Genomic DNA, 24,263 nt, shown 5'->3' on the forward strand with positions numbered 1-24,263 from the left:
AATGAAGCAGATGCTTAAGGGCAGGTTTTAACCCCCCTCTTCTTTCTTGTTCCACACACACACACACACACACACACACACACACACACACACACACACACACACACACACACACACACACACACACACACACACACACGCACACACGCACGCACACACACACACACACACACACACACACACACACACACACACACACACGCACGCACGCACGCACACACACTTTTTTCTCCCCTTCATTCTCCATTCCTCTCCCTCCCATGATGAATCAGCTGTCACTCAGGCACCAGTCCAATCTACTGATAATGAGAACTGCATCAACACCCTCTCGCCTCTCTTCCTCCTTCTTTCTCTTTCTCTCAACCTCTTTTTACTCACACACACACACGCACACACACACACACACACACACACACACACACACACACACACACACACACACACACAACACACTCACACACACACACACACACACACACACACACACACACACACACACACACACCACACACACACACACACACACACACACACACACACCACACACACACACACACACACACACACTCAACACACACACACACACACACACACACCACACACACACACACACACACACACACACACCACACACACACACACACACAACACACTCACATAAACTCATTCATCTCTCTCTCTCTCTCACACATCCGTCTTATAATTCTCCTCCCCTCTTTTTCATTTCTCCATCCCTCCCTCTTTCCTAACCCCCCTCCTCCTCCTCCTCCTCCTCCTCCTCCTCCTCCTCCTCCTCCTCCTCCTCCTCACTGAGCTGAGCAGTCAGTGGCGGGACTGAGGCAAAGGAGGGAGGATAAAGCAGGAATAGAGACAGAAAGGAGAACAGAGGCACAGAAAAACAGATCATTATACAGCAAAGGAGCAAGAGGCCGCTGAATGAATAACAAGGAAGGGATTACAAAGGACTAAAACAAGGAGAGGACGCCGGCTGAAGACTGTCTCTCTCTTTCTCTCACTCCCTCCCCCTCTTCCTCTCTGTCAACCTCCCAACACTCTCAGAGGCTCTCCCTCTCAGTGAAAGATGGCATGAGCACACTGTCACCCATCCTCAGTTTGTAGTTTCTCCTCTCTTTCCATCACTTCCCCTCGGTGTGTTCTTCCTCTCTTTTTTCCTCGTTACTCCACACGGCTTCAGTCTACAGGGTGAAGAGGGGGGGGCAGGAGGTAGACAGAAGCTGACCTCTCCCCTCCGCCCTTTCTCTCACCCAGAGAGAGGACTTACACCAACATCGAGTTCCTAAACCTGGTGGACCACAGCCCCCTCCCCGCCTGCTGTAACTCTTCTTCCCTGAGTCAGTGGAGGATCCAGGACCATGTTTGGATTAAAGACTCCCCACTTCTACCTCCCAGGTAAGAACACGTTTACTCAGGATTTGATTTCTCTGTGCTGGTATTCCTTGTCCAACTGTATCGGATGCATGCTGGTCACATGGCTGCAGAGATTTCCCTTTCACTCAATCATTCCTTCAAGGCATAATTAATAGCTTCAATGATGTCACGTTGATTTACGCTCATCTGCCAGGTGAGGAGAGTTACCGTAACTCTCCTCACCTGGCAGATGAGCGTTCCTTGTCACGGATATTGAGTGGAATGACATTTTATTTTTGAAGTCATCATTTTGATTATTGTATTGTATTCCAGCAACTGCTGCTGTAAATATTTATTTCAAGAACGTTATATTTACTCAGACATATCAATGGTTGCTCACAAGGTAGGCCTGAATATCTAGTCTTCTGCATTTATTTAGCTTTTAGTTTTACATTTCCTTGTCGCCACAGTTGTGTAGTTATTATCTATAATTTGAATATTTTCTATAACTTAGCCTACATTAGTTCACTCTCTTGAGATGAACAATTTTCCCTGTCTTCTGAAAATTGTTGAAAAACATATTGATCTGAAATTATACATAGTTGAAACCATAAGACAATGACTGTAATGTGAAATTTGCTATCTCTTTAATGATAACAAGATATTTAGATTTCTTAAATGTTGCACTGTTGGTCTGACAAATCCATCTATTTTAATAAGTGGATTTGAGCTTTTTGAAATTGTGACACATTTTAGTGTTCTGTTTTCTGACAATATTATTATTATTATGGACAAAACTGTTAATTTATTGATTAAGAAAATAATATGTGGTTTAATCAATCATATAAAAATAAAGTTAAGGTGCAAGCCTTAAATAAAATAATTGTAGGTTTTCATATTGAAATTAGATCTGTGAGATTTCTCTGCTTGCTTGTCTGGTTTATCCCTCCTCTGTGGAGCTTCTGCTGCTTCATACCAGCCTGAGCCTGTATCGTCTGTATCTCTCGGTCTTGTGTGATGTACAAGTGAGTGCCTCCAGTGTCAGTGTGGAGACAGGTGTGAGGTTACCTGAGAAAGGTGCTTAAACATGCCTGATGGCAGGATGACAGAACGACAGTGAAAGGAGAAAGGAGGGGGAGGGAGAGGTCAGGGAAAAGGCAAGGTGTGAAAATGAAGAGAAGGTGAAGAGGAAATAAATGCTCTTTAAAGCAGGATTTTGTTCCTTTAAGCAGTAAAGAATACTATGTGAATAATAATGTTTGATACACGGCACTTCTCACATGAAAACAGCCCTGTCTTTCCCCGACTCCTAACCCTGATCTCTGACCTTTGAGTTGTCTGGGCCAGACTGTGGTCAATGATTAAAAACCCAGCAGTGGCAAAAGGTGAAACGTGGGGGATGGAGGAGGTGATAAGAGAGAAAGAGAGAGTGGGAGAAGCAGGGAGGGTGGGATTGATGGGGGGAATTAGAGGGCGGAGGGCAGATTAAACAATGTTCTTTGCCTTGTGAATCTTTCATGCTGGTTTTTGAATTATACATCTGCTTTCATAAATGATTGAATTGGAGTGATTATGTGGTGCTCTGTCATTGTTTGTATATCTGTGAGTGTGTGTGTATGTGTGTGTGTATTTTCTATCTGCGCCTGAATGTGGACGAGAGAGGAAGAAGAAAATCTCTCCAGGAAGCAACTACCACCTCCCCCCCCTCCAAATCACTTCCCTCCCTCCACCCTCGCTCGCTTTTCATCCTCTTTTTTCAGTTTCCCAGGTCTCGCTTAATGTGTGTGTGGTGTGTGTACTTTTGAACGTTTGTGTGCATATGCCTATTTATGTGCGAACCTGTGACTGTGTTTGTGTCCATATGTGTTCATGTTTTTTGTCATAGCTGGTACCTTCATATGTGTGTGTGTGTGTGTGTGTGTGTGTGTGTGTGTGTGTGTGTGTGTGTGTGTGTGTGTGTGTGTGTGTGTGTGTGTGTGTGTGTGTGTGTGTGTGTGTGTGTGTGTGTGTGTGTGTGTGTGTGTGTGTGTGTGTGTGTGTGTGTGTGTGTGTGTGTGTGTGTGCGTGTGCTCTCATCATTCACACACTGGAAGATGCCCCAGCCCCCCTCCTGGTCCTAACTGCCGTTGCTGTGGAGACAGTGTCAGCCACACGCTCGCTTCTCAATGATCATTTGACAATGTAGGGGGTGAGGGGTAGAGGATGTGTGTGTGTGTGTGTGTGTGTGTGTGTGTGTGTGTGTGTGTGTGTGTGTGTGTGTGTGTGTGTGTGTGTGTGTGTGTGTGTGTGTGTGTGTGTGTGTGTGTGGTGTGTGTGTGTGTGTGTGTGTGTGTGTGTGTGTGTGTGTGTGTGTGTGTGTGTGTGTGTGTGTGCAGCGATTACTGTGTGATTAGTCAGGGTAGAAGGAGTGGGGCAGACTAAGGATGAGACAGGAATGGAGATTAGAGGCAACAATACCAAATGAGGTTAATGATATATATTATCTACGTGAAAATCTTTCATAAAACCTTTAGAGGGCAAAGAAGAAAAATAATGAAATAGGAGATATGACAGAAAGAGTAGATGTGTGTGTCTGTGTATTTGTGTGTGAGCTTCATACACACGTTGTTACCCAAAGCACACCATGACCTTAACATGGTATCATAAGGAAAGGAAAGTAGCATTCTGCTATCTCCCACTCTGCGGACCCCCTGGTGATGTGCACCACACACATTACAGCAGTTTACTGTTTTCTCTCAGTGACTTGTCAGTTGATGGCAATTCAAATGTCTTTTCAAAAATGGTCTTCTTTTAAATCAGAATGTTTTCCCAGTGGAGATGCATCAAGGCTTCTGGGAGTGCAAGTTAAGAAATAAACAAAACTGTCTCTTACTGAGTTTAGAGGATAAGGCTTATGAAATGCAGTATTTTTCTTGCTCTCATCAAATCCCATGAATAAGACTGTTGGTCTGTCTCTCACTTCCAAAAACCTGTCTGGGGCATCAGCCCAGGGCTTATCTATTGCCATTAAAGATTTAAATGTTACGACCTATTTAAAAATGTGTCACAAATATATACTTTTAAGTTTAATAAAGTAGTTTACTAAAACAGCCAGGCCCAGGGACAAATGGTACTCAAAGGAAACAAATTGTGTTTTTTAAACGACTCTAGTGAGTATTTCAGGACGGTAAATGTAGGTAAAAATAATAAAAAACTATATAAGGAAAATATCACCAGGTTTGTCCTTCAATATTTTATGCAGATGCCCAGCAGGATCTCCAGTTCTCACAATGTCACCAGGTCAAACTCTGCTCAGATGTCTGCACCAAGAATAAACACACACTCAGTGATATTTGTGTTTCTGTCCATGTATGCATTCACTCACGTTCACACACACATTATATGTGGCGAGTCAATAGGTTGAGAGAGCCGGGTCGTTGACGTGTGTATTAGCCTGCCATATTTATTGGCTGCTGTGGTATTTTCGGGGGTTGGGTAGCAGTGTTCGACTTGACCCCTGCATTGATTTCCATGATATGTGTTAGAGCTACAAGGACACTGTGGCTTGTGATTTATGGCAGATGTCACATGAACACACACACACACACACACACACACACACACACACACACACACACACACACACACACACACACACACACACACACACACACACACACACACACACACACACACACACATTCAGATCATCAGGCTGCTGTACTACATGCATGGCATTTGATAACTTTACTCTAAATATTTTTTCATGAATTGCACAGCAGCAGTTCTACATACACAAGTAAACACTCTGTTTTTAGTTTGCAGAATAGTTTTTCTTAAACATCAGACTAAAAAGCTTTCGGACATACAGGGGAATGTCATTGAGCAAAAGGAAGAAAAATACATTTAGGAATTCCAAGATATCATGACAAATCTATACATATTGGATGATATGATATCATTAAGACCGGATAAATCTGATCCTGAGAGTCTGAACTGATTTAGTTAATATACCTAAGTGGTGCATAAGTATCCCTAAATATTACTCTCTTGCTTCTCAATTTCTTCAATTTCTCCCCTCTTGTCACTTTCATTTGTGTTCAGATGTCAGGTGGGCTCTGCCTCGTACATCAGGCTCTCTGCTATGTTGGAGCCAAAATGCAATCTGTGCTTATTAAAGTAGGACATGAGGTGTTGTGTGTATGTATATGTTTTAGTGGGTGGAGAAGCTGCTGGCACACACACATGTGGTTGACCATATTTCCATTCTGTATGTATGTCTATGTGGAGTCTTTGTTCATTCATGCAGGGGCTGAGATGGGTGCTGCCTCAAAGGAAGCTGCTGTCAGCTTGCTAGTGTTGTTAATTGTGTGTGTGCGCTCGTGTGTCTGTGTGTGTTTGTGCATCTGTGTGCATGTTTGTGCTCACTAGTGTGTGCCGATGAAAACAGGGTCGAGGTGTTCCACCTCAAGGGCACTGTTATTAATGAGATGAATAAAACACCATGACAACAGCTTGATAACACAAAGGAGATAAAAACCACACACCCATGCACACACACAAAGATATCATATGGGATCTGGGCGACTTTCTCTTGCCAAGAAAAAAAAAAACAAGAATAAAAGTGCAAAACAACCATAATCTATTTTTTATGTTTTCTATCCTCTAGAGACAGTGAAAATGAACCCAAGACGGGTGTAAAAGAAAAGGAATGAATAAAACAACATGTTTGGTGATGTCTCTACTAGAAAACAAACAAGTGAGCAAGCAGACCCTATTTGGTCAAAGAGCTGGGGCCTATACTGCGAACCTGGTTCAACCTAACCTGGATATGTTTGAGTTGGCCTAATCCAAAACATACGCGCTCTCGCTAAACTGTCCTACGACGCTGGTTATCAAGTGGATCGCTCAAGCCAGCCGTGTCCTATCTAGTTAGGTGCGCGTTCACATGAAAGGGGTGGTATCTGGAGCATTCGACCAATCACAAACATGGAGTAGCATACTGACAGCGCAGCGTCATACTTCCTGAATGAAAAGTGAACTTTAATACTAGTCAAAAATGAAGAAGTTAAACTTTAAACATCCATGACTTAAACACTTTATCCAGGATAAAAGCCACATAGCTGCACCTGCAAGGTGAATACAGCTGGTAACAGAACAAGTGTTTGAATGCGTACATTAACAGGTTTATGATATCACTGCCCCGTCTAAAACACGATCTGACTTCAATTACATTTTTCTCGAGTGTTTCGTCAACTTAATGTGTTGCTTAAAATAATACCTCTGCATACAGTATGTGACACTGTGAGTGTTGCACGGCCAGATACGGCTCAGCTGACTCAGATAATAAAATATATGATACATTATGAAGTGATATGCCGCGGACTGTACTTAATGTACTCTGATCCGGTTACTTATGTTGTGGCCGATATTTAAGTAAGCTTTCTTAACGCTAATGTTATAATAGTCAGATTGCTCTGAAGATGGGAGGCGATATTCTATTAATGTTCACGTTCACACAGTCGGTGATTTTTGCCGGCCGTCTTTCCTGCGACGGCAGCTTTTCTGTATTTCCTTTCTCCTGTAATATGACTTGATCGCTTTAAACTCCGCACACTGAGCTCTGATTGGTCAGCAGGCGGTGCTTTCACGGAGTTGAGCTCTTAGCCTGCAACCTAACCTGGGGGGTATACTGCGAAGCAGGATTTTCGCTTAGCCGGCTAAATTCAGGGAAAACTCCGGCTTTCCGGTCCTACGAAGCTGGTTCTCTTTTTAGCAGGCTAGATCTCCATGGTAATATATGCTAAGCAGCTAACCTGGTCGGGACCAGGTTAGGTTGCAGGCTAAGAGCTCAACTCAGTGAAAGCACCGCCTGCTGACCAATCAGAGCTCAGTGTGCGGAGTTTAAAGCGATCAAGTCATATTACAGGAGAAAGGAAATACAGAAAAACTGCCGTCGCAGGAAAGACGGCCGGCAAAAATCACCGACTGTGTGAACGTGAACATTAATAGAATATCACCTCCATCTTCAGAGCAATCTGACTATTATAACATTAGCGTTAAGAAAGCTTACTTAAATATCTGCCACAACACAAGTAACTAGGGTGACCAGATCCCAACAAACCAAATGTGGGACAAGGAGTATGGTTGTGTGGGACAATGTGGGACACCCTCTCAACAGCACCCCCCAACCCCCGGAAAAAAAACCGTAACAAATATATAACAGAGCAGAAAGTGAAGTCAAAATGCAGTTTTTTAATAAAGAAAAGTAAACTAAGGCTAACCAAGGCAGCAGGCATTATTCACTTCAAGTGTTTAGAAATGCATCTTCTTAATTCAACTAGTGTATTACCTGTACAAGTAGGCACAACATAAATTAATAGATAAAATAAAACCAACACTGGCCAGGAGGGAACAGAAACATAATAATACATAAAATAAAATAGCTTTCAGTTTTGTCCATCACAGCAACAGAAGGTGGGCCCCTACACGTGGGGGCCCACCTTCTGTTGCTGTGCTATTTTGTTGCTGTGCTATTTTGTCACCTAGAACCACTGGTGTCTTTGACTCTGTCAAACAACTCTTCACAGAGGCAGGGGCAAGCACATCTGTTATTATGGACGCTGCTTTTGTACGACCACATGACATTTTCGTTACTATCTCAGAGTCTGGAAAAATGGTCGGCGCTAGCTTGTTACCAGTCATTTGACCGGTATGAATGGGAGTGTTGCACTCTATGGTAAACACTGGTTATTTCTGCTGCTGTTACCTTGTCTGAGTGGCCATCATTTTTTGGTTTGAGTAGGAATGTCTCCATATAGTGGGATGTCTCTTTTTGAGCGACACGTTTCTTGTGAGAATCGCATTCTCTGTGTCTTTTGACGTCGTATTCACTGCCATGTGAAATTTAAAAATTACTCTTGCAAAGATTGCAAAAAAATCTCTGAGAGTCGCACTGGCTGCACCCACGGGTAAGTGTCTTCCCAGTCTTTGTTGTATGTGCATCTTCTTAGCTGTAGTTTCAGTTTCCTCCATTTTCCATAACCTGCTGCGTCGCCTGCGTTCGTTGTTGTTGTTTGGCGGGGTGGGTGTGAGTGAGTTACTCTCATTGGTTAACACTTGACCAGCACCCGCCGTGTGTTACAGTTTGATTGACAGCAAACACAGCCCCCTGATGATAGCCTTCCCTGCTTTCTCAACAGCCATTGGATGAATCTGATTTTAAAGAAAAGCGTTTTAGCCAATCAAAATGAAATATGCGGGACATCGTCTCAATTTGCGGGACGCACCAAAAGTCGTGAAAATGCTGTACAGTCCCGCGCAAAGCGGGACATCTGGTCACCCTACAAGTAACCGGATCAGAGTACATTAAGTACAGTCCGCGGCATATCACTTCATAATGTATCACATATCTCCTTATCTGAGTCAGCTGAGCCGTATCTGGCCGTGCAACACTCACAGCGTCACATACTGTATGCAGAAGTATTATTTTAAGCAACACATAAGTTGACCAAACACTCGAGACAAATGTAATTGAAGTCAGATCGTGTTTTAGACGGGGCAGTGATATCATAAACCTGTTAATGTACGCATTCAAACACTTTTTCTGTTCCCAGCTGTATTCACATTGCAGGTGCAGCTATGTGGCTTTGATCCTGGATAAAGTGTTTAAGTCATGGATGTTTAAAGTTTAACTTCTTCATTTTTGACTAGTATTAAAGTTCACTTTTCCTTCAGGAAGTATGACGCTGCGCTGTCAGTGCGCTTCTCCATGTTTGTGATTGGTCGAATGCTCCAGATACCACCCCTTTCATGTGAACGCGCATCTAACTAGATAGGGCACGGCTGGCTTGAGCGATCCACTTGATAACCAGCGTCGTAGGACAGTTTAGCGAGAGCGCGTATGTTTTGGATTAAGCCAACCGGCTAACTCAAACATATCCAGGTTAGGTTGAACCAGCTTCGCAGTATAGGCCCCTGGTCCCGACCAGGTTAGCTGCTTAGCATATATTACCATGGAGATCTAGCCTGCTAAAAAGAGAACCAGCTTCGTAGGACCGGAAAGCCGGAGTTTTCCCTGAATTTAGCCGGCTAAGCGAAAATCCTGCTTCGCAGTATACCCCCCTGGTGTCACTAATGAGCTCTGAATTAACAGAGGATTCACTTAAAGCACGTGTACAACCAACAGCAACACACACACACACACACACACACACACACACACACACACACACACACACACACACACACACACACACACACACACACACACACACACACACACACACACACACACACACACACACACACACACACAGAGGTGTATAAGCAGCCTGCCTGCTCACTGAGCGAGGGAGATTGGGATGAATGCCAGCAGATTTTGACCCGAGGTTATAACGACAACTCCTGGTAGTTCACACCCATGGTTCACACTCACACACACACACAATCACACACGCACACAAAGATGGCATGCACATGCTCAGAGTAAACACATAGATCAACACGCACAGTAAAACTGTAATAAGCAGCACGATGTACGATAATGAGCAGATGGCACGAGGATTAGACGAATGAAAATACAGCAGATAAAATGTGCTAGAATTAATATGTTATAAAGTGAGGTAAACATGCACACATACACACAGAGGCAAACACATGTACGTCTACAGGACTTGGACAAAGGGTGGGGGGGTCTGCCCCCCCTGGTCCTGCACCATCTGCATGTTCATGAACCATGTCAAAACATAATTGATTGAATGTGTGTGTATAGTGTGTGTATGCATGTGTTTATGTGCATGTTTGTGCGTGGGTGTGTATGTCTGTTTGTTTGTCTGTGTATGTGTTAGTGTATTTGTAAATGTGTGTAGCTGGTTAACAAACAGTCAGATGCCTACGGCCGGACAGGACATGCATGCTTCATAATGCAGATGTGTGTTTGCTCATGCCTCGTTTGTGAGGTGCCACAGCACTCCAGCTGGGTGGGACACACGGAAACACAACAACACACGGGAAAATAACACATGTTCACACACAATCAATGATGTCACTTCACTGAAGAGCCTGTTGATCACCCATGGGTATGACTATGTTTGCCACCTATGTTAGCAGGTGCTCAGTAAACTTGCACACGCACATCAAAAATAACACACGCAGATGCGTGTATACTGGCCCAAAGGGAGAACTAGAGTCCTCTTCAACTCATTAACCCCTTTTCTCCTCTTGTTGGGCTTGGGTAAATAATAAAACCAAGGCTGTTGTGAAACATCTCTTATTCTTTTGACAGGCATTTAGGTAAACTGACCCTTTAATTCAGATACAATTCAGTCCTCGGCCCTAATCTGGTGTACCATACAATTAACCAACCAGAAAGCTGTCAAACATGTTGTCACATTCTGTTGCACACCTATGAAGCCACTGACACACACACACACACACACACACACACACACACACACACACACACACACACACACACACACACACACACACACACACACACACACACACACACACACACACACACACACACACACACACACACACACACACACACACACACACACACACACACACACACACACACACACACACACACACACACACACACAGTTACAAGGCACATGTTTGCTCATGTGCGATCTCTTGCCACCTTGTTCGGTTCTGACTGTATTTGCATAATCTGCATTATGATGCCGGCTTTAATTGCCCACACCCAGGTAAAGGATCATGTGGTTAAGTGGGAGATCATAATTATGTAAATAATTGGCCTGACCACAGCAAGCTGCTACTCTCTGCCACCCATCTGGAGAGAAATAGGGAGAGAGAGAGAGAGAGAGAGAGAGAGAGAGAGAGAGAGAGAGAGAGAGAGAGAGAGAGAGAGAGAGGGGATAAAAAGGGAGGAGAAGATCACGAGAGAGGACACAAACGGAGGAGAGACAGACTATCTATATTTTGTATTTATTCTACCACAAGTTCCTCTGTTTGATGTAATGCTTGATTTAGTTCCCTTTTTTCTAGTGTGTCCTCACAAAAAGGGCGTCTTTATCTTTAAAAAAAAAAAAATAGACACATCCGTGCACATAAAATACTCAGCTCAACTTAAAGTATGACACTGAATATATTATATTTTTTTAATGTTAAAAGATTGCCTTAAGGCCAAAACCAACATTTAGTTGGAACAAGTTGTATTCCTCTGTGCCACAAACAGCCATTGATGTCATACAATTATTAACAACACATTGATGAGCCACACCTTTGAACTGAATGACATGCTCCAACATGTAGTGAAAAATAGACCATACAAGTGCTCAATTAACTCTTATTATATCCAGTAGGGTGTAATGACTTGCTAGTAGTACAGTCAATTAATAAAATAAAACAATTTGTTTGTGACACATTCCTCAAGACTTACATCTTCAACGGGAAACAATGAGCTTAGGGCCGAGAGCCAGAGAGAGCCAGAGAGAGACAGGAGACGTCGTAAATTATTCAGAGACATAATAAAGTTGGTTTTGGTCTTTTCACCAAGGAACAAACCATACACAAATTGCCAGCCTCATCCTAGGGGTAGTGGTGGCCTAAAAGATGAAGAAGTGAATGGTCAAAAATTCAATATTTTGTGTGATCAGGGCGTCCCCACAAACAAAACAAAAACTTTGACTCTCATTCAAATGCTCCTGAATAAATAATTATTAAGTATTTGCTCAAACACTTCCTGGAGGTGGAAGAGCGAGGCACTTGTTTTGTATATGCTGCCTCAGGCTTGTGTCTAAGAAAATAGATTATGGGTGTGAATCAAATCGTGATCAAGCTCCACTGAAATTATTGTGTAGAGAAGAATAACTATCACATTGTTCATACAATCTAGCATTTTAAATTCAGAAACACATCTAATTCAGAAGAACAATTAGGGGGGCTATGATATACATCTTAAATGAATGAGAACACTACTAATAAATATATGATTTCATTCCAAAAATACACAGCCTACTTTTTTTGTATTGTATAAACATTTTATAGTTATATAAGTCAAGGACATCTGCTGATAAAGGTCATGTGATGTTATTAAAAACTCAAATATAGTTACTAAATGAACCCTGTTTTGTTGTCATTTGCTGTTTCCAAGGTCAAGAAGTCATTCAAGCGTTTTTCATTTCACGACTAAACACACTCCATACTTTTGAAATCACCAAAAACGTCATGTTTGCAAAAATAATCACTAACATCACCTAAACCTGAAATCTTTACCTAAGTCCCAAAATGTCCCCTGCATGATACCCGGGCGTGCAAAATGTCTTTATTTTTTGAATATTATAGTGATATAGAGGCTCTCACACACACACACACACACACACACACACACACACACACACACACACACACACACACACACACACACACACACACACACACACACACACACACACACACACACACACACACACACACACACACACACACACACACACACACACACACACACACACACACACACACACACACACACACACACGCACACATGCGCCTGCCACTGTATCCGCTGCACAGATGGTAAAGGCAGCAGCCCCTTCACACAGACAAAGGGAAGGTAATTCTCTCTGCAGGACGCGAACAGAGCTGGAGCTGCAAAAGAGCAGCACATCAACACTCCCTCCCTGTTTCCTCGTCTCAGCCCCAGGCCAACAAACATCACAGGAGTAAACTGACAATATGTGCACGAGTGTTGGTGTGTGCACCTAATGAGTGTGTTTGTGTGTATGCATGTTGTTGAAATAGGCTTGAGGAGGAGAGACAGAAAAATAAGAGAAGAGAGGGAGAAAATGAGGGAGACATAACATGAAAAAATAGACAGAGTGTAGAGAGGCAGGAGGTAATAAACAGGATTAGTGCTGTGTGTGTGTGTGTGTGTGTGCGTGTGCGTGTGCGCGTGTGCGTGTGCGTGTGCGTGTGCGTGTGTGTGTGTGCGTGTGCGTGTGCGTGTGTGTGTGTGTGTGTGTGTGTGTGTGAGAGTGTGCTTTGCCCGAGGACAGAGTGACTGACTCCAGCATTACCTTTGCCAATGTGTCTCCATCCCCAGGTATCTCTTCTCTCTGGTCTCCCTCTACTTTGTGTGTGCTGGTACACAATGTACTCTATGTGTGTGCATGTATATGTGTGTATGTGTGTACGTGTGTCTGTGGGCACACCTTAAATTAAAACGTACTCTGGCTAAAGTCTGTGTACTTTCAGGGTGTTAGTTTTGTATGTGTGCAGAGGTGATATCGTGACTCTGTAATGACTGTAATGAGAGTAAAGTTATCAAATGCCATGCATAGTACAGCAGCCTGAGGATCTGAATGTGTGTGTGTATGTGTGTGTGTGTGTGTGTGTGTGTGTGTGTGTGTGTGTGTGTGTGTGTGTGTGTGTGTGTGTGTGTGTGTGTGTGTGTGTGTGTGTGTGTGTGTGTGTGTGTGTGTGTGTGTGTGTACACACACCGTTTTCTATTGTGATTTAACATACCACTGTATTATGTGTATGAGTGTGTGTCTCTTTCTGAAGAGCTGCCTCAGGTTAAAGAGCGCACTCACCTCCATGATGCCTCTTCAGTTCTTCTTCATTGTATGAATTGCCAATAAATCGTGTGTGTGTATGCACATGTAATGTACGTGTTTGTGTGTGTGTTCTTTGTTTGCACAGGGTGCGTGTGACGCGTCTAGTGCAGTAGCGTAGTAGAATAGAGATGTTTGTAGATAGTGCATGTTGCATGCCGCTTTCTGCTTGCTACTCTCTGCTTACAGCTGCCGCCGCCAGCTAGCCCCCCTTGGGGGGTGAAAAGAGGAGCCGAGTGTGTAAGTCTCCTCCTGCTGGTACATAGCCTCTCCACCACCAAGACTCCTGCAGTGCCTCCCCGTGGCCACACATGGTAACTGGGTCCTTGCGGACCCAGGCTAAACTGGAGGGGATCTCGGAGCAGCAGGGGGCCCCAGAGACGCGGCGTATAGGCCCACCGTCGTGTGGATATGCCCTGACGCCCGTCAACCCCTGCCCCAACTATGGGTAAATAGCCCCGCTGCCTTGTGGGTAAGCCTATTTAGGCTAAGGCTAAGGGAGCACACCTTGGCAGAAAAGCAATGCGCTGGCGGTGCGCTATAGGCGGGCCTTAAAAAACCAAGGACCCGGCAGCCTCCTGCAGCCAGGATGGGGGACTGGTCGTCATGGGTCACCCACGCCACCGGGTTTATCTCATCGTGGTGAAGATAGTGCTACTGGGAAGTGCGCACCCCCTATGGCACTTAAAAACTTCCTTGTGCAGGTATCCACCTCTGACCATGGTGAAGTACCTGGACCTTACAGCGTGTTGAAGTCTGGCGGCGATGGGGTTCTGGCGATGGGAGCAGGTACGAATGAACTGGAAGCTCTTAGCTAAGAACCCTGCACGGCAGCAGCACAGGGTATAGGTCGCTAACAGCTCGGACTGAGTGGAAGCTGTTTTCGGCAGACCCCTGTGCGTTGAGCAGCCCAATTTAGGGGCCACACTGCTCACCCCAATTGGGGAAGGGTCTAGAAAAGGTGGCCTAAAAATTGCCCACTCAACCTCGCCTGGATAGGATACCGCACCTATCGGGCCATTCCATTACCGCGGTCGAAATACAAATAAAAATTACGAACGGAAATCACGGAAATCATGCAACTTAAGACTGGCAACATGGAATGTAAGGACTCTCCTGGACTCGTATGGCAGCTCTGACAGACCTCATAGGAGAACAGCATTGGTTGCTGCTGAGCTGAGTCGCTACAACATCGACATTGCTGCTCTGAGTGAGACCAAAATCCTGGATGAAGGCTCTCTAACAGAGGAAGGGATGGGCTACACGTTCTTCTGGAAAGGTTACCCGTCAGGAGGACAACATCTGCATGGTGTAGGACCAGCCATCAAAAACACTCTACTACCAAGACTCGCTGAAACACCTGTTGGCATTAGTGAGAGACTAATGTCCCTCCGTATCCCCCTGGTTAAGAACCGCTTCGCCACACTTCTCAGTGCATATGCACCGACCCTGCCATCCGAGAGTGAGGCCAAGGACTCTTTCTACCAGTCACTGGACGAGGCTCTTCGCCGGATCCCCAAGAATGACAAGATTTTCTTGCTTGGTGATTTTAACGCCAGGGTGGGACAAAACAGCAGCATATGGAGTGGAGTGCTTGGCAGGCATGGAGTTGGCCAGGTTAATGCAAATGGGTTGAGATTACTCACTCTCTGCTCTGAGCATAACCTGACCATAACCAACACTATCTTCCAGCAGAAGGCTAAATACAAGACTTTGTGGATGCACCCTCGTTCCAAACACTGGTACCTGATAGACTATGTAATTGTGAGGCGAAGTGACATCAGAAACGTTCACATCACCCGTGCCATGAGAGGTGCAGAATGCTGGACAGATCACCGTCTGATCATGGCCAAGGTCCACATGCAAGTGCGCCACCCACTGCGGCTGCAAGGACCCAGAAGGAGGCGACTAGATTGCACCCGCCTGGAAAACCCTGATGCAAGGAATGAATTTCGTTGCTCCCTGGCTGAGAAACTAGGGGGGATGGAGTTGTCCTTGAGCTCATCTGAGAACACCATGGACCAGAAGTGGAACTCTATCAGTTCGGCTCTCTATGAGGCAGCAGCCCAAACAATCGACTATAAGAGCAAGAACCACCAAGACTGGTTTGATGAAAACTCAGAAACAATCCAGTCTTTGCCGATACAAATGACATGCACAACTTTTACAATGCTGTCAAGAAGATCTACGGCCCAATAAGCCGCTGTATCACTCCCCTAAAAACAGCAGATGGCCTGACAGTCCTGAAGGACCAGCATAGCATTCTGCTGAGATGGGCTGAACATTTTGGTACCCTGCTAAATCAGGACTCTGACGACCTGCCTACACTTCCTCCTATGCACAATCTAGACCAGCCCCCAACCTTCCTGGAGGTCCTATCAGCTATCCGTTCCCTTAAAAACAACAAGTCCCCTGGTAATGACAACATCCCTGCTGAGATATTGAAACAAGGAGGCTACCTCTGTACAAGAGCATTACACAAGTACATCACCAAGGTCTGGGCTGATGAGAACGTCCCACAACAATGGAGAGACGCCAATGTTGTCACCATTTACAAGAACAAGGGTGACAAGGCTGTCTGTGGCAACAGCAGGGGTATCTCGCTCCTTGCTGTCGCTGGTAAGGTCCTAGCAAAGGTTATGCTCCAGAGGCTGATTAAAAACACCACCGAGTCAATACTGCCTGAATCACAATGTGGATTTAGGAAGAGCAGGAGCACGGTGGACATGATTTTCACAGCTCGACTGCTGCAGGAAAAGTGCAGAGAACAACATCAGGACCTGTTCATGGCCTTTGTCGATCTCTCCAAAGCCTTCGACACTGTCTAGAGAGAACTTTTATGGGAAGTCCTTATCAGGTTTGGCTGCCCCAAAAAGTTTGTCAACATCCCCCACCAATTTCATGACGGAATGACTGCTCGGGTGACTATAGGAGGACAATAGTCTTCCCCCTTCCCTGTACATACAGGGGTAAGTCAGGGGTGTGTATTAGCACCAGTACTTTTTAACATCTTCCTGCTATGTGTCACCCAGCTTCTCCACAAGGAGATTGAGGACAGTAGCGGTGTGGCAGTGGACTTTCGTCTAGATGGCAACCTCTTCAACATAAGGAGGCTCCAGGGCAACCACCAAACTGCAAAGGGAGAGAGTCATTGAGCTACAGTATGCAAATGACTGTGCTCTTGTGTCTCACAGTCCACAAGACCTCCAGTCTGTTCTTACTGCTGCGGTGAGAGCGTACAGCAGGATGGGACTGACCGTCAACACCATCAAGACGGAAGTAGTTTGCCAGTGGAGTGCCAACATCCCATCTACACCATCTACCTTCACTGCTGCTGGTGAACAACTGTCTGTTGTACCATCCTTCAGATACCTGGGGAGCATTCTCTCTGAAGACAACACCATCGACAATGAGGTCCAAAACAGGATAAAGCAGGCATCAGCTGCTTTTGGGAGACTCCGGCGTAGGGTCTTTCAAAACAAGAACCTCCATCTCCGCACGAAGGTCTGTGTCTACCAAGCCATCTGCATCACTACCCTCCTTTACAGCTGCGAAGCCTGGGTAACTTACAGCCGCCACATCAGGGCCCTAGAGCAGTTCCACATACGCTGCCTTCAGCGCATCCTGGGAATCACCTGGCGTGATCGTGTGCCTCACTCTGAAGTACTCTTGAAGACCAACTGCAGGAGTATTGAGGCCACAATTACTCAGCACCAGCTACGATGGCTGGGCCATGTAGTAAGGATGCCCTCAAACCGCCTGCCTCACAGAGTGCTATATGGCCAGCTACACCATGGTCGACTCTCTGCTGGAGGGCAGAAGAAGCGCTATAAAGACCAGCTGAAGACTGCGTTAAAGAAATGTAAAATCAGACCTGAGGCCCTGGAGGACGCTGCTGCTGACCGTAACACCTGGCGCCAGCTGTGCCGGGATGGGACCCAAATGCTGGAGGAGGAAAGGACAGCCAGGAGACAGGAGAGGAGACTCAGGAGGAACACACCTACAGTTGCCGTTGCTACTACCACCACATACACTTGTCCTACCTGCAATATGATTTGTGGGTCCAGGATAGGGCTATTCAGCCACCAAAGAACTCACCGATAGAAGTGGACGTCATCATCGGATTCGATGGACAACCATAAGCAAGAAATGTACGTGTTTGTGTGTGTGTGTGTGTGTGTGTGTGTGTGTGTGTGTGTGTGTGTGTGTGTGTGTGTGTGTGTGTGTGTGTGTGTGTGTGTGTGTGTGTGTGTGTGTGTGTGTGTGTGTGTGTGTGTGTGTGTGTGTGTGTGTGTGTGTGTGTGTGTGTGTGTGTGAATTCTCCAAAGGTGGGTTTAGTTGCCATTATAATGCTTGTCCAGCCAGGTAGCGCCATTGTGTGTGACAGTGTTTCTGTTTGTAATCTCCTACCTGACCAGAGCTAACAGGCTGCTTCAGCGTCTCACTTTCACTGGATGGGGAAGGAGGAATACATTTAAATAATCAGCGGTTTGGGTTCATGGCTGATATTATGCCTCGCTGCTTTTGTAAATGAGCATCTGTGTGCGTGTGCAAATCAAGAATGTGTGTGTGTTTGTGTGCATCCCTTTTAGAAGACATCTGTGGATGTCTTGGTGGCTTGTTCTTGTAGCAGTATCCCCAGCGCTACTTCACAAGATGAATAGACAGAGAGCAGGAAAGCAGGAGACTGAGAGGAGGCATGCATGTGCTCGTGTTTTTACGCGTGGCTGCGCCTGCATACAAGTGTGTGTATGCTTGCGTGTGTGATGGATAGAGGGCTTTATGAGAGAGGAAGAGGCTAATGACCAGGTCTCCAGAGGCAGTAAGATTCCTGGAGCTATTACTGCCGGAGTTCATAATGGCCTATGAGCTTGGCCTCTTTTACACGCTGCTTAATGGGGGATCCTACAGTTCGCCGCCAAGTATAACACACCTGGAGAATACACGCCGCTGTGTGCTTTGACCCCAACACTGCACACTGCACACACACACGAAAACACACAGAGCAGCACATGTTCGACCAGCTTTATCTTCTGTTTCATGCACCTGCAGTGTACACACACAAGCTGTGTACATTTTATAGCTTATCTGCCTCTTTAACACACACACACACACACACACACACACACACACACACACACACACACACACACACACACACACACACACACACACACACACACACACACACACACACACACACACACACACACACACACACACACAACCTGTATAGGTCACAAACGATGGAGGTGAGACACCCACCTCAGAGAAAACTGAGTGTCTGCCTGCAGTACACAGCCAAACCATAAATCATGTCAGGCTACACTAGTCTCTGCAGACACACACACACACACACACACACACACACACACACACACACACACACACACACACACACACACACACACACACACACACACACACACACACACACACACACACACCACACACACACACACACACACACACACACACACACACACACACACTCACATATACACACACGTACCTACGTACGTACAAACACACACACACTGTTTCACTCCCCCTCTTCTCTCTTGTAGGTTTGAGTACAAGAGAGAGGGATTTGGGGATTATAGGGGAGCCTCACTTTTTTTCTTTTCTTTTTCGACGCTTCCTTCAGTACTTGTTGTTTCCATAGAGAGAAAAGTAGGGGGCCGCTAATCTGTGTGCATATGAGTGGGTGCAAATGTGTGTGTGTGTCTATTGGGTTGCATGCGTGCCAGTTTGTGTTTATGCATGCTTGTGTGCGTCTTTCACCACTGAATGGATCTCAGAGAAAGACTTGAAGGAGACAGTCTATTCATTGAGCTAAACATCTAGGCTGTTTGGTGCTACTGTCTGTCTGGCATCTTAGAAATGCAAGAGGAAGAGAGGAAAGAGAGGGGGAGGAAATAAAAAGTAAGAGGCAGGAGGAAGATGGACAAGGTAGAAATCTGCACTCGGAAGCGCAAATCAATGCAAAACAGCTGTTAAATAGCTGCAAAGTGGAGCAGCTGCCTGGGAGATGAGGAGAGAGGGATGGGGAGATGAAGGGAGGAACGATCAAGAAACAGAGAGACAGGGTGGCCCAGGGGAGATGTTGAAATATTAGAGTGAATGAAGCAGGCTGAGGGAGCTTATAGCGCATGATGACAGAGGAATGATAATAAACAAGTTTATTACTTGATATAGCAATAATTCTCTGCTATTTAAATAAAGTAGGGACATCTTTTTTTCTTCAATAATAAACAACCAATTGTGATTTATGCTTCTGACATATGGATTAGAATGTAAGATAATCAAGGCTCCTGTTCCTAAGATTTAACGAGATAAATAAAAACAAAGAATAACAGCATAAAATAAGTTAACGTGTTTCATTTTCTGTTGCTTTACTGTTTTGGTCTCACAGTTCTTGTTTTGGTTTTAAGACTCTAAACCAAGTGAGCTAATCGTATCACCAAACAGCAAACAGACAAGGTTAGCATTTACATTGTGTAACATTTAACCACTAAAGATTATTTTTCTCAAAAGTTGGTGAGGAGCAAAATAGATCTAAAAGAAGAGAGAAGAGGGAACTAACATTCTTAAGGTCAACAGAAACATGACTCTGAATGCTAAATAATAATAAAAACAACTTACATGTGATCATTTGTTAGTTTTGTGGCATACAGTTTGTTGCATTGCCCCCAAGTGGCCAAAAAAGCAATTAATGCAGCTTTAAGTTGAGTTAATTTTACACTTTTGAGGCTCTGTACTTCCTCAGGACTTCCAGGTTTCTCTGCAGATATTGTAACATTTCTTCAGAACACTATTGGATCATTATTGTCAGCAGCAGCAGCAGCAAATCCATACTAGGAGTTTTATCATGATGAGTTAAATTAGCCTGTTAGTCCTCCGTGTGCTGCAGCAATAGGAGCTGACTTGAACAGATCTGATTGTCCCCAGTGGACAGTAAACATGTCCAGGCTGTGAGGTATCAGCAGTCTGAGGCCCCATCTTCCTTTTCTCCTTCCCTCCATCTCTCCGGGGAGCATCAGTGGAGCAGGTGCTCGCCCTTCCTCCCTCCCTCCCCTCTCATACCCCGCCTCTCTCTCTCTCTCTCTCTCTCTCTCTCTCTCTCTCTCTCTCTCTCTCTCTCTCTCTCTCTCTCTCTCTCTCTCTCTCTCTCTCTCTCTCTCTCTCTCCCTCTCCCTGAGGACAGTTAACGTGTTGTCCTTCTCCCCTCATCGTCACATCGGCTGTGTGTTGTAGTGGTGTGGGGGAAGTCATTAGAGTCACAGTAATTTACCCTAAAGGATGCGCAAAAACCTAGGATTGTCTTTCTTTTGTCAGGCGGTAAGTTGGCTTTCTATGTTGTTTTAGTATCCTACAGAACGTACCATGGATTGTTGTACACTGGAATGAATTATAAGGTCGTATATTTTTGCGGATACTGCTTTTAAAGTTAACATCAGGTTGGATTGTTAAATTATCTCTTGTTTCGTCTGTGGTGACTCGATCTAATGACCCAATTAATTTATTTATCAAGTCCTTTTTATATGTAGGCTGTCATTGTTTTTTTGTTATTTCAGCATTTTTGCTTTGATTTGTTTGGGCAGTTGTATCCTCGCTATATGGCTACATTATATCTGTATTATAAGTGAAACTCTACTTTTGTTGGAGGCTATTCTTAGATGAACTGTTGTAGATTATAGAACTCAAAGTGGGCAGTGTATGATTGAACCAGTCGACAGTATGTAATCAAACGAACAGGTTCAGTTTGACGAACAGTGAGAAGCCAGCAGGAGAAACTGCTTCTGGTTACCTTTTTCAAAATAAAGTGTTATCATCGTGGTCACAATACATTTAAGTGGCCAAGAATGATTTTGCAAGGATAAATAAGCACAGTCAAATGAAATCCTATAGATAGTTTTAATTATGAACACAATACATCTTCTTGTTGTGAACACTGGGTGATCTTATTTTGAAATTTTAAATCCACTTCCGGTTTTGCTTTGTTCATTGTGTGTGTGTATTGACGCAGCCGCAGAAGGTGAGGTGTTTGTGGTCCATTGTTATGCTATCTTTCTTGTCAAACTTGTTGGTGATCATACACTGGTTTGTTTGCTCCTGGTAAACTAAACTGACAAGAAGGACAGAACTACAAACTGTGGTGTGTCACCCAGCTTCCTTGTACACACACACACACACACACACACACACACACACACACACACACACACACACACACACACACACACACACACACACGCACACACACACACACACACACACACACACACACACACACACACACACACACACACACACACACACACCACACACACACACACACACACACACACACACACACACACACACACACACACACACACGCAGGAGTAAGAGTCGCTCTTTAATCCGGGACCTTTAACAGCGACTGTATTGTTTGGCTGAGATAGATGCCGCCGGGTGCATTAGCAGCAGTCAAGCGGATCACGTCGCTTTGTGTGTACACAGCCTGCAGGTGGAGTTCAACACGCACACACGCACGCGCGCACACACGCACACACACACACACGCTCCATGCGCCATGTGCTGCTGCTGACCTGCCGTAGACCAGCTGCTCCGCAGGGGTTACTGAGTAAACCTCCAATCTCTTTAATTACCTCCTTCTCATATAGAGGCTACTGTAAACCCAGACCGCAAAACTCATATACACCATGGCTTCAGATTAACCCCAGTGTTTTGTTTTTTTATCTTTAAATTATTAAAACTACATTTTCGCTAAATTAATTGTCAAAAGATAATGCACATTAATCACTATAATATATTTCTATGGTTTGTTTTTGCTAGGCTAATGTGTATCTAATTACCTGATCCTACTTTTTAATCTCCTGTAGGCTAGATAAATATATGTTGAGCTGAATCTTTTGTACAGTCCATTAGCCTAATCAAACGAAAGAAAATTACCAGGCAACTATTTTTTATAATCTATCAGACATTAAGATAATTATCAAAAGGTCATTTCCAGCCTTCAAATCAGAGGAGTCGCTGCTTTTGTATGTATTTGTCCCTGTGATTAACTGGATTACTGAGAAGATATTATCTTCTTTACCTTTTTTACTAATGGATCTTTTAATACATTTTTCTGGAGTTTCAAATAGCTTTATCTAAGCCAGTTTTCATGAAATTAGAAGTGTCTTCCTGAGACCTTTGGAGGTTGAGGTTCAAAGTTGATTCTTGAACCCCGAAACAACACTTTGAGCAATGTCATAAGGGGCCTGTTAGTTCCATCCAAAAAATTGGCAATCATTTTTAGTTGCACCCTAAAGCACATTATCGTGTTCCTTATTTATCATGTTACATCCTAGTTTGAGACTGGCGATTGTTTACATTTTCATTCTCATATCCTAAAAGGTATTCTTGGATACTGATTAATTGATTGGTTTATTAATCTTCTATACTAAGAAGAAGAAAAGAAAAAAAAGGGTTGGACAAGCACAACATGGAGACACAAAGCACATTATTTTGTTACAGCACCCATCTGACAGCCAAAAGTCTGTAATACACTCTGGCACAGAGGACGGAGGTGATGACAGAAATAAATCAGCTGCCAAGGCTGCAGTTCTCATTGCTCTGGTCTAATCTCTTTACTGGCAATATATGAGGAAATAATCCATAAAATCTCAAAAGATCGTTGTTTTGTAGCACACACCTCAATTACACACTTTACACTGTATACTTATCTAAGACCTGCCTGACGGCCAGTGCATGTGCATCTGCCTTTCTGTTTGTCTTTGCACACCTTTGTGCAGCGAGAGTGTGTCTGTGTGTGTTCTCCCCCTGTGTTTGTTCAGATGGTTAAGGTCTAGCCACTGTGGTGTCGGCACCTGGTGAGCCGGCCCCGGGGCCAGAGGAGGAGGAACTGTGGCTGTCAACTGCCAGATACAACCCTGTATACACCTCTGCCACCAATACTGAACACACACACACACACACACACACACACACACACACACACACACACACACACACACACACACACACACACACACACACACACACACACACACACACAAAACCTGCAGGCAAGGGTCAGACTGAAACAAACTGAGACAGACCTGGATTGGTTTGACTCAGATTGTTTTATCTTTTTGCATCATCTCCGTATCAGAGAGGCGAGACTGAGCCACGCGCTGCAGAAAAGATCGATGACTCGGAGGAGAAAAACAGAAATGTAACAGACATGATGTGAGAGGCTGCGGGGTGAGACTGAAAAGGAGATAGTGAGGAGAAAATGACAAGGCAAAGAAATGATAACACGGACAGATAGAGAAT

At 44.6% G+C, this 24,263-nt stretch overlaps 1 protein-coding gene across 2 annotated transcripts in view; it reads left to right on the forward strand.

Annotated features, from left to right (window-relative positions):
* Positions 1-840: 840 nt before the first annotated feature.
* LOC117448211 (genetic suppressor element 1-like) overlaps positions 841-24,263 on the forward strand; it is a 47,307-nt gene continuing 23,884 nt past the window's right edge. Inside the window, exon 1 of one of the 2 annotated variants that reach the window (XM_034085394.1) lies at positions 841-1,410. In XM_034085394.1, coding sequence (XP_033941285.1) covers positions 1,374-1,410 — 37 coding nt within the window. In that variant the 5' untranslated portion in view covers positions 841-1,373. Of the gene's footprint in view, positions 1,411-21,196; positions 21,279-24,263 lie in introns of those variants that run through there. The other variant, XM_034085396.1, reaches the window with a different exon arrangement.

Source organism: Pseudochaenichthys georgianus, chromosome 6 (genome assembly GCF_902827115.2).
Source record: "Pseudochaenichthys georgianus chromosome 6, fPseGeo1.2, whole genome shotgun sequence".
Lineage (NCBI taxonomy): Eukaryota > Metazoa > Chordata > Actinopteri > Perciformes > Channichthyidae > Pseudochaenichthys > Pseudochaenichthys georgianus.